The sequence below is a fragment of the Lacerta agilis genome, chromosome 2, assembly GCF_009819535.1.
Source record: "Lacerta agilis isolate rLacAgi1 chromosome 2, rLacAgi1.pri, whole genome shotgun sequence".
Classification (NCBI taxonomy): Eukaryota; Metazoa; Chordata; class Lepidosauria; order Squamata; family Lacertidae; genus Lacerta; species Lacerta agilis.
Window position 1 is genome coordinate 91,846,948 of NC_046313.1, and position 13,509 is coordinate 91,860,456.

At 47.5% G+C, this 13,509-nt stretch overlaps 1 protein-coding gene across 2 annotated transcripts in view; it reads right to left on the bottom strand.

The window, feature by feature from the left end:
• Positions 1–11,716, bottom strand: part of GXYLT2 (glucoside xylosyltransferase 2) — a 30,968-nt gene extending 19,252 nt beyond the window's left edge. The window contains exon 1 of one of the 2 annotated variants that reach the window (XM_033141212.1): positions 11,217–11,716. In XM_033141212.1, coding sequence (XP_032997103.1) covers positions 11,217–11,539 — 323 coding nt within the window. In that variant the 5' untranslated portion in view covers positions 11,540–11,716. The remainder of the gene's footprint in view (positions 1–11,216) is intronic. The other variant, XM_033141211.1, reaches the window with a different exon arrangement.
• Positions 11,717–13,509: the final 1,793 nt, after the last annotated feature.

Sequence of the window (13,509 nt, forward strand, 5' to 3'; positions counted from 1 at the left end):
ACTCTGCCTTCCACAAAAGATGTAGCACAAAGCAGCCAATGTTGCTCTGCGTATCTCGTAAGAAACAAAACTAACCCGCTTCACCAAACCAGAACACACACACAAAAATACTAAGGGCTCCCCCTCAGCAACTACAAAACACAGTAACAACTTTGAAATTTAACGTGCACTTGCCAGACTAGCAGTGCCTCCAACACAGTGGTGGCCAAACTTGGCTCTCCAGCTGTTCTGGGACTACAATTCCCATCATCCCTGGCCACTGGTCCTGTTAGCTAGGGATGATGGGAGTTGGTAGTCCAAAAACAACTGGAGGGCCAAGTTTGGCCACCACTGCTAAAACAACAAACAGTATTACTGGCCACAACACACACACACACACACACACACACACACACACACACACGTCACGAATAGCACCTTCAAGGGCAAATACAATAGCACTTAGGGGAGTGATTTAAAGAGTTAAGCAGGAAGTATTAAGACTTGTCGACACCCGAGTTTATTGTGTGTTTGCAGCACTTTGCATTCCAATTTAAATTGCACTGCCCACATGATGTTACCCTCTGAGCAATACCACTCTCAATGCTTTCCCCCTCGGGTTTGATACGGAGGATAACCCTTTCGACTGGGGGAAACTGGGCGCCAAACTACTGCATTTCAGGTTGCAGACCATTTGTTTCACTGTTCTGGGGTGGGTGGAGAAAAGGCTAAACCCTGCACAAATCTGGAGGAGTCCGTAAGGTTGGTTAACGCTTTGCACGCCTCCTTCTGGCAACTCCTGCAGCCAAGCTAGTGCCAAATGTATCGCTCTGCTTTCCTTTGGGCCACATCAGAGAGGCTGAGGCACAATCCATTGCCTCTCGAGACAGGCGCATGCTAACAAGCTTCATTGTATTTTTTTTTTCATTCACAATTTTTGCAGAGCAGTATAAAAATCAAATTGTTTACAGATCAGCTTTACTTTTTTAAAAAAATGTATAAATGACCTGTGCTTGCAGTATTTCTGGCCTTCTACTTTTTTGCTTGTTTGTTTGATAAATTGATGTTGCCCTCTTCTTCCATCTGGTGTTTGGGAAGCAAAGAACCAGGCAGAAACCTGCAGGTCCTAACATCTGTTATACTTTAGACTATTTTAATTAGGCTGAAGCTAAATTAAGACGGGATATCTTAAGTTTTCTTTTCTCTGTTACCTACTGCAAGCCTTTGGGGTTAACACAGGGAATAAACTAAAATGAACATATGAGTTCATTCAGCCGCTTGCTAAATTGGCTTTGACTCAACACCTGAGAAGTAGGACAGAGGTAAGTCCTGTGGCAGAGCTTTCCAAACTGTGTGCTGCGACACGTTAGTGTGTTGGCTGCAGTGTGTAGGTGTGTCACGTGAACATTCCCCGTGCTCTTCCCGAGGCTGGAAAGGGGTTAGTTCACTAAGTAAAACTGAATTACTGTGTCGCAAAGGGATGCATGTCTAAAAAGTGTGTCACCAACATGCAAAGTTTAGAAAGCTGTGTCCTATGGAATAACCTCCATTCTCTGCACATCTATGTCTTGTTTCCAAGTAAGTACTCGAAGTATGGGGGACGCGGGTGGTGCTGTGGTCTAAACAACTGAGCCTAGGGCTTGCTGATCAGTAGGTCAGCGGTTCGAATCCCCACGACGGGGTGAGCTCCTGTTGCTCGGTCCTTGCTCCTGCCAACCTAGCAGTTTGAAAGCACATCAAGTGCAAATAGATAAATAGGTACCACTCTGGTGGGAAGGTAAATGGTGTTTCCGTGCGCTGCTCTGGTTCACCAGAAGTGGCTTAGTCATGCTGGCCACACGACCCGGAACTGCTGCCTGCAGAAAAAGGCTGGCTCCCTTGGCCTATAGAGCAAGATGAGTGCCGCAACCCCAGAGTCATCCACGACTGGACCTAACGGTCAGGGGTACCTTTACCTTTACCTTTTACCCGAAGCATGAGGGAGTTGGTAATTCTCAGCCCACGCCAGCGACAGAATTCCTCCGCTGAGGCACCCAAAGGAGCCTGCATGGCTCACCCAGCACCCAGAGCTGCAGAAGAGTGGCTTAGGAAGAGTGTGGGTGGGCTGGCTCCTAGAGGCACGTTTTCTGCGCCACACTGGGCCTGTGCCCCTGGAGGTGGTCAACCCCTAGGTACTCCAATGGACACTGGAGACCTGAACTGGGTTAGGTGCTCTCCTTCTGAATAGCATACCTGTGGGATGAAGACTATGGAAGGGGCACTCTGGGGGAGGGCGTGAGCGTCTTGTTTTGTAAATACAACCCTGCTTTTTCACAAGGCAGCTTGAAACATTCAAAAAACAATACAATACACAATTGTTGTTGTTGTTGTTCAGTCGTTCAGTCGTGTCCGACTCTTCGTGACCCCATGGACCAGAGCACGCCAGGCATGCCTATCCTTCACTGCCTCTCGCAGTTTGGCCAAACTCATGTTAGTAACTTCGAGAACACTGTCCAACCATCTCATCCTCTGTCGTCCCCTTCTCCTTGTGCCCTCCATCTTTCCCAACATCAGGGTCTTTTCTAAGGAGTCTTCTCTTCTCATGAGGTGGCCAAAGTACTGGAGCTTCAACTTCAGGATCTGTCCTTCTAGTGAGCACTCAGGGCTGATTTCTTTGAGAATGGATAGGTTTGATCTTCTTGCAGTCCATGGGACTCTCAAGAGTCTCCTCCAGCACCATAATTCAAAAGCATCAATTCTACGGCGATCAGCCTTCTTTATGGTCCAGCTCTCACTTCCGTACATTACTACTGGAAAAACCATAGCTTTAACTATACGGACCTTTGTCGGCAAGGTAATGTCTTTGCTTTTTAAGATGTTGTCTAGGTTAAAAAGCAAAGACATCACCTTGCCGATACACAATACACAATAAAAATGCAATTAATAAGAGGGAGCCAAAATAAACAGGAGCAACCATCAGCCACAGCGAAAGGAGAATTTAATATTTTGGTTCTGTGTTCATTTTCAGATTTCCGTTCCCCTCACCCTCTTCATATTCCCTGTTAGTGCTGCATGGGGAGGGGAGAGAGAAAGACAAGGACAGGTGGTTTGGCCCTCAGTGAGATTTCTGAATAACCGTGATTAAGACCAGGCTGCTAAGTCTCCTTTGGAATGCCAGCTGACATAGCTAGCAAAGAACAGCCTTGGAGGAGAAACTCAGCAAGATTACATAAACAGGAATATTTGGTTATTGTTTTGTGCTCCTTTTATAGCATCCCATAAACAAGAGCCTATACTGGTCTATACTGGAGAGGAAGCAGAGCAGACAAACTATAAAATAGGGGGGGGGGAATAGTGGTTGGGTAAGAATTAAGTTACACAAGCGAGGCTTTGAAGAGCATCTTCATTAGGCAGTATCTCCTAAGATACAAACTGGCTGCTAGCCTAATCAACAGACAGCAGTTGTGTGTTAAGCACTTCAAACAACGCTGCTTTAAAGACCTGGAGGAGCACTTCCTAAGAATATCACTTTGATACTTGGCCACCAAATATGCAACAGGAAGGGCCATAAAAGCTGTTTCAGCCCCCAGGTGGACCAACCGCTGCCAGCAACTCTGTGTGATTATTTTAACCTAGTGTGTGCTCTGTGGCAAGAGACCAAGCATGAGGCAATGTATTTGTTTGCCAGGAGGGTTAGATAAACCACACTCAGTCCTTAAGCACAGCTTGGTTCCTGTCAATCTTGAACTATTCCAGATCCAGACAAAACAGTGCTTATCTGCCAAAAGGTAGCCCTAGAAACCTTTCAGCTGAGCAGTAACCATGTGTACTTGCAACTAAGGGTGACCTGATTCATGGTGGCATCCTTATGCTTTATATAACGTTCATCTTCTTCAATCTCACTGAAATATTAGGCTGAAGAAACATACAGCACAATCCTATGCATGCTTACTTGGAAGCATGCCTCACTATATCCCCAGATTAGGTGTATTTAGGATTGCGGTCTTTAATATGTAGAAAGGCCAATTCTGTGCAGAACTACATGCATTTGTTCATTCTGTTCTTATTCATTCAATAGGCTCTTGAAGCACCTTTAATAAATAGCTCAATTGATGCAATGAAATCCTAATTAAAATAGGCAACTGACTGTCGTTTTTAGTAGCAACAGAATCAACAGGTTTTCAGCCAAACGTACACAAACTTATAGAACTATAAGCACCTCATCCAGGCCACAAAAGCTCTGCTGAAGACAAAGCTCTTTTACTCCTTTTTGTATTTAAAAAACTCCCTACAAACAAGTTTGCCAGGCACATTCCTCTTGGGAGGGAGTTCCCTATGGAAGACATCAATAAAGGGACAGCCCTGATCTAGCAACCACCAAATGTGTATCTTTTCATATCCCCAAATGCTCCCTAAAGGATTTACCATAAAACTCAGCACAGCAAACTAAAATTAGCCTGGATGGCCAACGTTCTAAAGAACAGGTCACTGGATAAACAGCTGTGCAAACTCTGGCCATTTATCTCCAGCCTGCAGCAACTGAAACTCATCTAAACAACTGCAAAAGGGAGAAGCCATGGAGGCTTCCCGGGACTGTTATACAATATGCTGTGGAGTCCAAATCGGAGCCAGATGTGAACAATTTTATAGGCAAAGCGCCACGCAAATATATTGCAGAGGGCCACCAAGTACTTGTTCCTTCCAGCACAAAGCCGATTTGCTTTATGTTCTTCAGCTACCCAGAAAAACAGATGACAATAAGCCAGTGCAATGGTAGCCAAAAGAGAGTGAGTCACTACTTTTGCTGCTCCTGAGCCAGCTCTAAAATGAGTTCCAGCCCACGTTCAATCAAATTAGCCCCAAATTCTTCCCCACCTGCATTCCTGTTGCCGTCCCTGCTGCTTCACTGACTGCAATCAATGGAAGGGGTTGTCTAGGGGTTATCGCAGCAATCATTTGATCAGGCTGGATGGCTCAGTTGGTGGAGCATAAGACTCTTCATCCCACAGTTGTGGGTTCCGGTGCCGCACTGGGCGAAAGATTCCTGAATTGCAGTGGGTTGGACTAGATGACCCTTCTGGGCCCTCCCTACTCTACAATTTGATATTTTAGGTGTATGGAAGGTGGGTGTGCTTTGGGGGAAATGGCCCCATGGGCCAACCTGGCACATGTGCTGGGCCTAATTTGGCCTGCATGCCACAGGCTCCCCACCCATGTCAGAGAAGCTTAGGTTTCAGATCTGTTAAAACTCTTTAACTCATTAATACATCAGCCTCCCTAGTATTATATTTGAATATTTAACTAATATGAAAACTGTAAATAACTGAAAGGATATATTTCTCTGTGTCCCTCATTAGCATTATTCTCACTTTAATCAATGGATCTTTGGGCAGAATGAACTACTGCTCCATAAAGATTTGGGCAAAAACTCCCACAGCACAAGAAGATGGGAGAGTTGAAAATAATCCGTGTCCCTGCTTCTTTATTCTGAAGCTTTCTCCACTGATGAACGGCGCCTGCCAACAGAGACTTCGTAAGAAGCACTTGAAATTTCTGTAAATAAATAACACCCAGATAAAATCAAACTTTGGAACAGATTATTTGTATTCATTTATGCGGAGGGATTTGGGAGAGCAGTCCTGTACTCCAAAGTGCAAGGGGAAGGAGATGCAGCCACGACTCCTGTGCCACGTCTATCCTGCACTCACCCCAAACAGAAGCATCCTCAACGTCCGCAAGCAAGACCGCCAGTGCGCCCACCAATCACAGCCACTCCAAAAGGCAAAGAGGAATTGCCTACTACTCAGTCACTATCAAGCCATGCGGGCACTGTTTAGCAATCGGGAGGCATGAGACAGGGCACAAACAGCCCTTTCTGTCCACTCCTCTCCCCTGTGGTCAATCTCTCCTGCTATTTTGCCTTTCCCTTTGTGCTCTCTCTCTCTCTCTCTCTCTGTGTCACCAATTCTTCCACCACTCCTAAATGACCACCCCATACAGCACAGCCACCCCTCTTGTGCTTGCTGCCCCCTCACAGCAAAACCAGCCTGAGTGTGATGGCCTGGGACTCGGGCTCGGACTCAGAACCGGAGGAGGCTCAGTCCACAACTGATCCTCTGCCGCAGGCATCAGCTGAACCTTGTCTGGGGCCTGATCCTGAAGAGCCTCAGTCTGCTCAGGTTCCCCTGCAACAAGCACCAGCTGGGCCGAGTCAGGGGCCTGAGCCTGTCCTGGCTCCAGATGCTGAGGTTACCTCATTGCAGTCAGCTGGGCCATCATCAGAGGCTGAGGCGGCCCCTGGGTCTAGTAACCCACCGGCGTCTCCCGAGCTGCAGAGACTAAGGGCTGAGAGAAGGAGGGACCTGAGTACTCGCAGGAGGAGTGTTCGCCTTCAGGCGAGTGAGGGTGGTGAGTCATCGGGGGATCGGGACCGGCCATTACCTCGGCAGAGATAAAAGGGCGGTCAGATCCTGCCCCAGGTTGCAGGAGCAACACTGCTGCTTGTCAGATCCCGCCTGTGGGACCCTGCCTGGATTCCTGCCTCGGCTTCCTGACCCTGCCTGGATTCCTGCCTCGACTTTTTTGGACTGATCCCTCGTTGACTCCTTGGACTTCAGACCGGACTTGGACCTTGCCTCTTGCATTACCCTCGGGACCAGCACCCTGAGTAAGCACAGCATGGAGGGGCCACCAGCCCAGAAAGCATCCACCTTGCTATCCACTCCCCCTCTCAAGAGGCTAGCAGAGCAAAGGTCATACTCACGAGGGAAAGGGGTCCCTGGCAAGAAAGAAGCAAAGTCGTGTGGCAACGTCATAGCTTTTATTGGTAGAGGAAATCCCGAGAGAGAAAGGTACACAGGTGTAGGGTTGCCAGCCAATCGCTGCGGGTAGGGCTCCTGTGCCTTGGTGCAGTGGCTCTCCAAAGGGCGGACGGTAGCCACGTCCCTCGTGGCTCCAGCGCTATGTTGTGAGCACCTTCGCAGGTGTCGCGCAGCTGTCAAAGCTGCCTGGGAGCATCGTGGCCACTAGTGCTGGTCACAAGGTAGGTCTCCCTTCCTAGTCTGCACAAAGCAGCATGTGGGAGAAGGTCCTGTGGAAGGGAAGGCAGAGAGAGGGTAATGATCAAAACAGGCAAGAATAATAGCAGCCTTGGATGCACAATAGATAAATGCATGGAGGTGAGAGAGAAAGGGAAGCAAGGGCCCCCTGAGTGCTCATGTGTCAGTCTACAGTGGCTGTACAGTCTCATATGCCCCTTTGCCCTCAGGGGCTGCAGTGGACCCCTGGGAGCATGGCATGAAAACAGCTTGCTCTACTGGGCGGTGATCTTGCAAGGCCAAAATAATGGTGAGTGTTTTGGCTGGCAGTGGTTCGAATGGATTGCCTCGCCTTCACCGACAGAGAGCTTGCCAGCAGGGAGGAGTGGGGTGGGTGAACACTTGCCCCGTGTAGCAGACGCCGCTCCTAACTGTTCAGGGGAACGGCATTGTAGCTGCACAGCTTGGGCAAGAGTATTCACACGGAGCAAAGGACATACGATTGCAGCAGATATGCTTTTTGCAGAACGTGGTGTGTCCCGTCCCGTCCCCCCGGCTTCCCTTGCTTACCTGTGTGGGGTGCTCTGCCCCGTCATTCCCAGCTCTGGCAGTGGGACTGTTGGCAGTTGGGAGTCCCAAACCGAGGTGCCTGTTGGGGTTCTAGGCAGAGAAGTGTTAGCAATGTGCTGCAGTGTCACACACACACACACAGAGAGAGAGAGAGAGAGAGAGAGAGAGAGAGGAGAGAGAGAGAGAGAGAGAGAGGTTGCTTGGTGCAATGCTTCCTTTTTTATTATTGGGAGGGGAGGCACACAACCTGAGACAGCAGCCAGCAACTGACTCCAGACTCCATCGCCAGGTGCTGCTTTCTTGTGCAAAGAAGTGCTCCTCCTCCCTGTTTACCCATCTAAGTGCTCCTAACCTGGGGCCAGGCATATATACAAAGGAACATGGGAAGCTCCCTTGCACCGAGTCAGGGCAATTGTTCCGTCTAGCTCAGTGCCATCCACATTGACTGGCAGAGGCTCTCCAGTGTGAGAGAGAGCCAGTGTGGTGTAGTGGTTAAGAGCGGTAGACTCGTAATCTGGGGAACCGGGTTCGCGTCTCCGCTCCTCCACATGCAGTTGCTGGGTGACCTTGGGCTAGTCACACTTCTTTGAAGTCTCTCAGCCCCACTCACCTCACAGAGTGTTTGTTGTGGGGGAGGAAGGGAAAGGAGGATGTTAGCCGCTTTAAGACTCCTTCGGGTAGTGAAAAGCAGGATATCAAATCCAAACTCCAGACAAGAGTTTCCCCCAGGCCTACTTGGGAGATGCCGGGGATTGAACCCAGGGCCTTCTGCACACAAAGCAGATGCTCTACCACTGAGCTGTGGCCCTTCCCCTATGCATTATTTATTAGCTCTGTTATGTACAGTATACCCCATCTTTCATTCAAAGGAAGGCACAAGTCTGTCTCTTCGCCACTTCCACCCACCGCGTCTTCACTCTCTTTCTGATGCTACATTGTCACAGAAGGATAAGGTGCCATAGTGTTGCCCCAGGGTATTCGCACAGTTCTGCTAGTGCCCTCCAGGTGTTCTATACCCATCAGCCCCAGCCAGCACGATTGGGTCACATTCTGCTGCCATATCCTTGTAGCCTTTTATAGCTAGCATTAACTATCCCACCCTCACTTATCCATTCACAGGGAGTTTTTAACCACATTTGCTTCTCATTTGTTTGGTACTGTCCACGATAAACTCAAGAGATATGCTCTGAAGAAAAACGACTTCAGGAGGTATAGTTGCTAATGAAAGATAATCCTGCCTTAATACACCCATTTGAATTCAGTCCATGATCCACTCCCGGTCACAATAAACATCCCTTGCTCACAATCAGATACAATGCTGGTAAGAAACCAGCCGCTTTAATAGGGTGAAGAATAAGACCTCTGAGAATGGGGCAGTCTTTCATTCAGAACATCTCTGTGAAATCATGAATCAAAGACACACAGGGTTTGTTTGATAGATGAGGTCACACTGAGCTAGAAAAGGGATGGGAGAGAAGCTTCCCAGCTCAGGGACACCACACAGCAATTGTCTATACTTTCATGAATTAAAAAGTTTGCTATGTTCCAACATTTTAGTTTCATCTTTTTTTTTTAAAGTAAATTACAGTATGTTTTCCTGACTGCAGTTCACACACATTTAATTAAATGTCTGGATTAAAGGTGTCTTACTCAGCTTCATATTATTCTACCAGCAACATTAAAGCCACACACCTGTCACAACTCCCTCTCCTTCACTTTGATGCACTGGACTAGAGCATGTGTGTGAGATGGGGAGGGGGGCAGCATAAATTTAGCTTTTAGCCTGCATTTCCCCCTAAAATAGCAACTTGGGGGCTATGTGCAGGATTTTCAAGGAGAAATGCTCCTGCTTCTAGAACCACTATTCATATCCAAAGGGCCCCCGTCTTTGCATTATTATTATTACTATTACTATTATTATTATTAGAGAAGCGACCCCTAACACAGTTCTCTAATGACTCATCTACTTGGACTTCCTAGATACAGAAAGGTGCATTTAACTTCCAAACATTTTCATCGTGCGGCAGACAACAATGTTTTTGTTTCCCGTTTGAAACAGGCCTGTGTGAAATGCTTTAAAAAATCTTCATAGCCCGTGTTCTTGTGTCTAATATTAACATTATCTTCATACGTCTAGCCATGACAGTTTCAAAAGAAAACCAGGCAAGGAGAATATAATTCCACACACACACACCCCACTAAAGAATCTGTTTAAAATTCTGCCGGAAGCTTATCTCAAAAGAACCCATCAATCGACTCGCCAGGCTCAAGAATGAGAAAATGGAAATGGAAACACATATAAAACCCATAAAACCAAGGCAGAGAAACTGAACTGGGAAATCTCAAGATTTTTTTCTTCCTACAACCCTACCCCAGAAGTTTTTCTGCTCTGGGGAATGGAAATTTGCTGGACTAGTGAGCAAACACAAAAGAAGTTCCACTTGTAACTGCAAGCTGATTCACACGTAACATTCAGAAACGTGTGTTAGTAGCATTTGTGAAATGAACTGCCAGTGTTTATTTTGGGACAAGTATATACTTGAAGATGATGCATACCACCCTTAACAAGCGTACATTCTGCCCACCTGCCCTTATATGAAGATCATGGCTGTGTAGCAAAACCATCAACCATAAGGCAAACCTAAACAGAGAAATGCCCAAATATTCTACAAAATGAATTAAAAGTGAGGTTGACTTCAGCTGCTGATCCAGGAAGTCTTTCTGGAAAGGGCTATTTTTCACATCACTGTTGGCTGAGGCGGCAGATTATTTATCTCTCATTTCAGTAAATGGGTTTATAACTGGATTGCATCTTTAGAAGCCATCATTCCTACCTTGGCCATGTACTGTGGTAAGATCCCATAGAACAAAGCATCTTGTGCTGTCCTGTGGGGTACCTATAGAGTCATTTCAGCAAAATATACCCAAGCAGTGAGCAGGAAAAGGACTGTGTCCCATCTCTGCACAACACTGCGCATGATCATACACTTTCAACGCATGGGCAATACTCTGCATTTTGGAGTTCAGTCCTTGCGTTGACTTTTCAAATTCACCATGCATATACTCCATTCACATGAGCATCTGTGCTACTCCTTGCACGCGTGTGCAGCACCATGTGTCAACAGCCTCATCATCATTTCCCAAAAAGTAGGAGCACCATTCAGACAGTGCTACTCTGCTACACCAACCCCTTGCCCGGCCCAATCGTTGCTCCTTGTTAAGTGTGGGTGCATTGATACATATATAAAGCGTGTGTGCTTGACAGAGAGACAGAGACAGACAGGACATCCTTTTCACACATCCTTAGGTACCCAGAAGGCGCATCAGGTCCGCCTGCTAATCTGCGACCTGCAGGGCAGCCCTTTAGAGCTGTAATCCCGAACATCCTCCCGAATTTATATTCCCTTTGCAATCCAAGGAAACTTTCGCGAGGTGCTCAGGATCCGAGGCTGCGAGCGAGTCGGGCGCGTGGCGAGACCACATGACACTGAAGAAACACCCCCCTCCAATCTTTGCAAACTCCCCATCCCAGCCAAAAACAGATCGATAGAGTGTTTCATGACCGACAATGCAATTACTGGAGAAATACATAAAATGCATTAAAAATAATGATGCATATTTTAAAATGCCTATTTTCTTTTAAGGCTTTACCTCACGTTCGCAAACTTCCCTCGGGCAGCGCCGCGCCTGCCCGTTTTTCTGTGGAGACGTGGCTCCCTCTTGGAAACCTGAGCCTGAGCCGCCGCCGCTGCCGCCGCCTCTTCTTCCTCCTCTCGCTCCGCAGCCTGGACGGGTCGGAAGCGCCCCGCGGCGAAGTCCCCGCCGGGCCCGGAGGAAGAGGCGCGCGCCGGGCGGCTTCCCCCCGCGGCCGCTTTCAAAGGCGGCTCGTCGGCGTCGCTGCCCACGAAGAGGTAAAGCAGCAGGAGGAGCGCCAGGCAGAGCGCCAGGGCCACCACTTTGCAGTAGAGTTTCATTGTGCGCCGCGCAGTAGCCTCAGAGCCTCAGCCCCGCAAAAGGGGAGACGCCGCCTCGCCGCTCGTCGCCATGCCGCCCGCCCGCCCGACGGCAAGCTGGCTCCAGCCTGGGCATCTTCTAAAGCGCCTTTCTCGCCGCCCGAGGCATTCCTCTAAGCGCGCGCGAGAGAGAGAGAGAAAGAGAGAGAGAGAGAGAGTTGGCGGCGCGCAGCGCCACACTAAACCCGGCTTCGATTGCGGCGGCCGAGAGAATGAAGGGGGTGGGTGGGTGGGAGGAGCGAGAGGGTCGCCCCTACCGTAAAATGCGGAATAGCACCTCTTCCAATAATCCGAAAGGAAAAGCCTCTCAGAATTTGCCGCTTGCTGCCTGCCCCTTCCAACATCCCTCAATAGGTGTTTAGTTAGTTAGGCACTGATGAAAACCACAAAAGAAACTGCATATCTGTTCCTGTTTACTATTGGATTATTGAATATTGCTTCATTTGATATAAATTGTTTGTTTTAAAGTTATTGTGACTTTTTATATTGGGTCTGATTGCTACTATAAATGTTTGGTGTTTTATCATCATCATCATTATTATGTGTGTTGGAAGCCCCCCAGAGTGGCTGGGGCAACCCAGCCAGATGGGCGGGGCATAAATAAAATATTATTACTATTATTATTAGCTAGTGGCAGAATCAGGATTCAAGAATTTCAATAGGTTCAGGTGTCAGGTTCTACATTTAAGCAGGGAAAACCATGGGCATAGCCGGGATTTTTTTGGGGGGGGCAGGCTTTTTGTTGGAGGAAGGCAGAACCTCAGTTAGCTAGTATTTTTATTGATATTTATTGATTAAGAGGGGTAGCTACCCCTCACTGCCTCCCTCCTTGGCTAAGCCCATGGGAATAATCAGCTGCACAGATATCAGGATTTGGGGGAGGGGGGTCTTAGTAGACCACAAGCTTAACATGAATCCATAGTGTGATGCAGCAGCCGCAGCAAAAAAACAACTAATGCTATTCTAGGTTGTATCAATAGAAGTATAGTGTCACCATCTAGGGAAGTTATTCTGCCTTAGACCCCACCTGGAGTATTCTGTCTAGTTCTGGGTGTCCATATGGATATGGACAAGCTGGAGAGTGTGCAGAGGAGGGTGACCAAGATGATCAGGAGTCTGGAAACCAAGCCCTATGTGGAATGGTTGAGGGAGTTGCGTATATTTAGCCTGGATACAATGAGACTGAGTGGAGATATTATAGACATCTTCAAATATTCTAAAGGATATTTGAATATCACATGGAAGTTGGAGCTTCCAAAAAAAGTTCGCAAACCGGAACACTCACTTCCGGGTTTGCAGCATTCAGGAGCCAAAATGTTTGAGTCACAAGGTGTTCAAAAACCAAGGTACGACTGTATTATGAAATGGGGAGCAAATCTCTCTATTCACAGTTTGTGTGACTATTCCCATTTTACAAATAAAAGGCCGGAGCTGAGTGGTACTAATTTACCTCATAGCCATGCCTAACAAAGCAGGATTTGCACCCTGACAAGAACATAATAACTGATTTGCTGGATCAGACCATCTGGTCCAACACTCAGAAACAGGGCATGATAGCCTCTGTAGCTATATTATATGATTCATTATATGATTCATATAATTTCTACAGCTCAATAGCAGGCAACACATTGTTAACATTTGCAATATAACACTTGTTGCAAACTTCCACTCTCGTTTCTTTCATTAAAGAATCCGATTCCTTTAAGCATCTTGAAAAATTGGGCTCAGTGTAGGATGAAGGCCTTGCTTCAGCATTTCCTAAAATTACAATTGAGGGCACTGCCTTTTTTGCATCAAAAGGGTATGCCCAGTCTAGTCCAGTGTCCTGTCTGGTGGTTAAATCTGGTTCAGAGAATCAGCACATCTGGGCTCTTTCCAGTAACTTGCTGCATTACTCAGAGGAGCTGAGCATATGATTTGCTCAAGTTAAC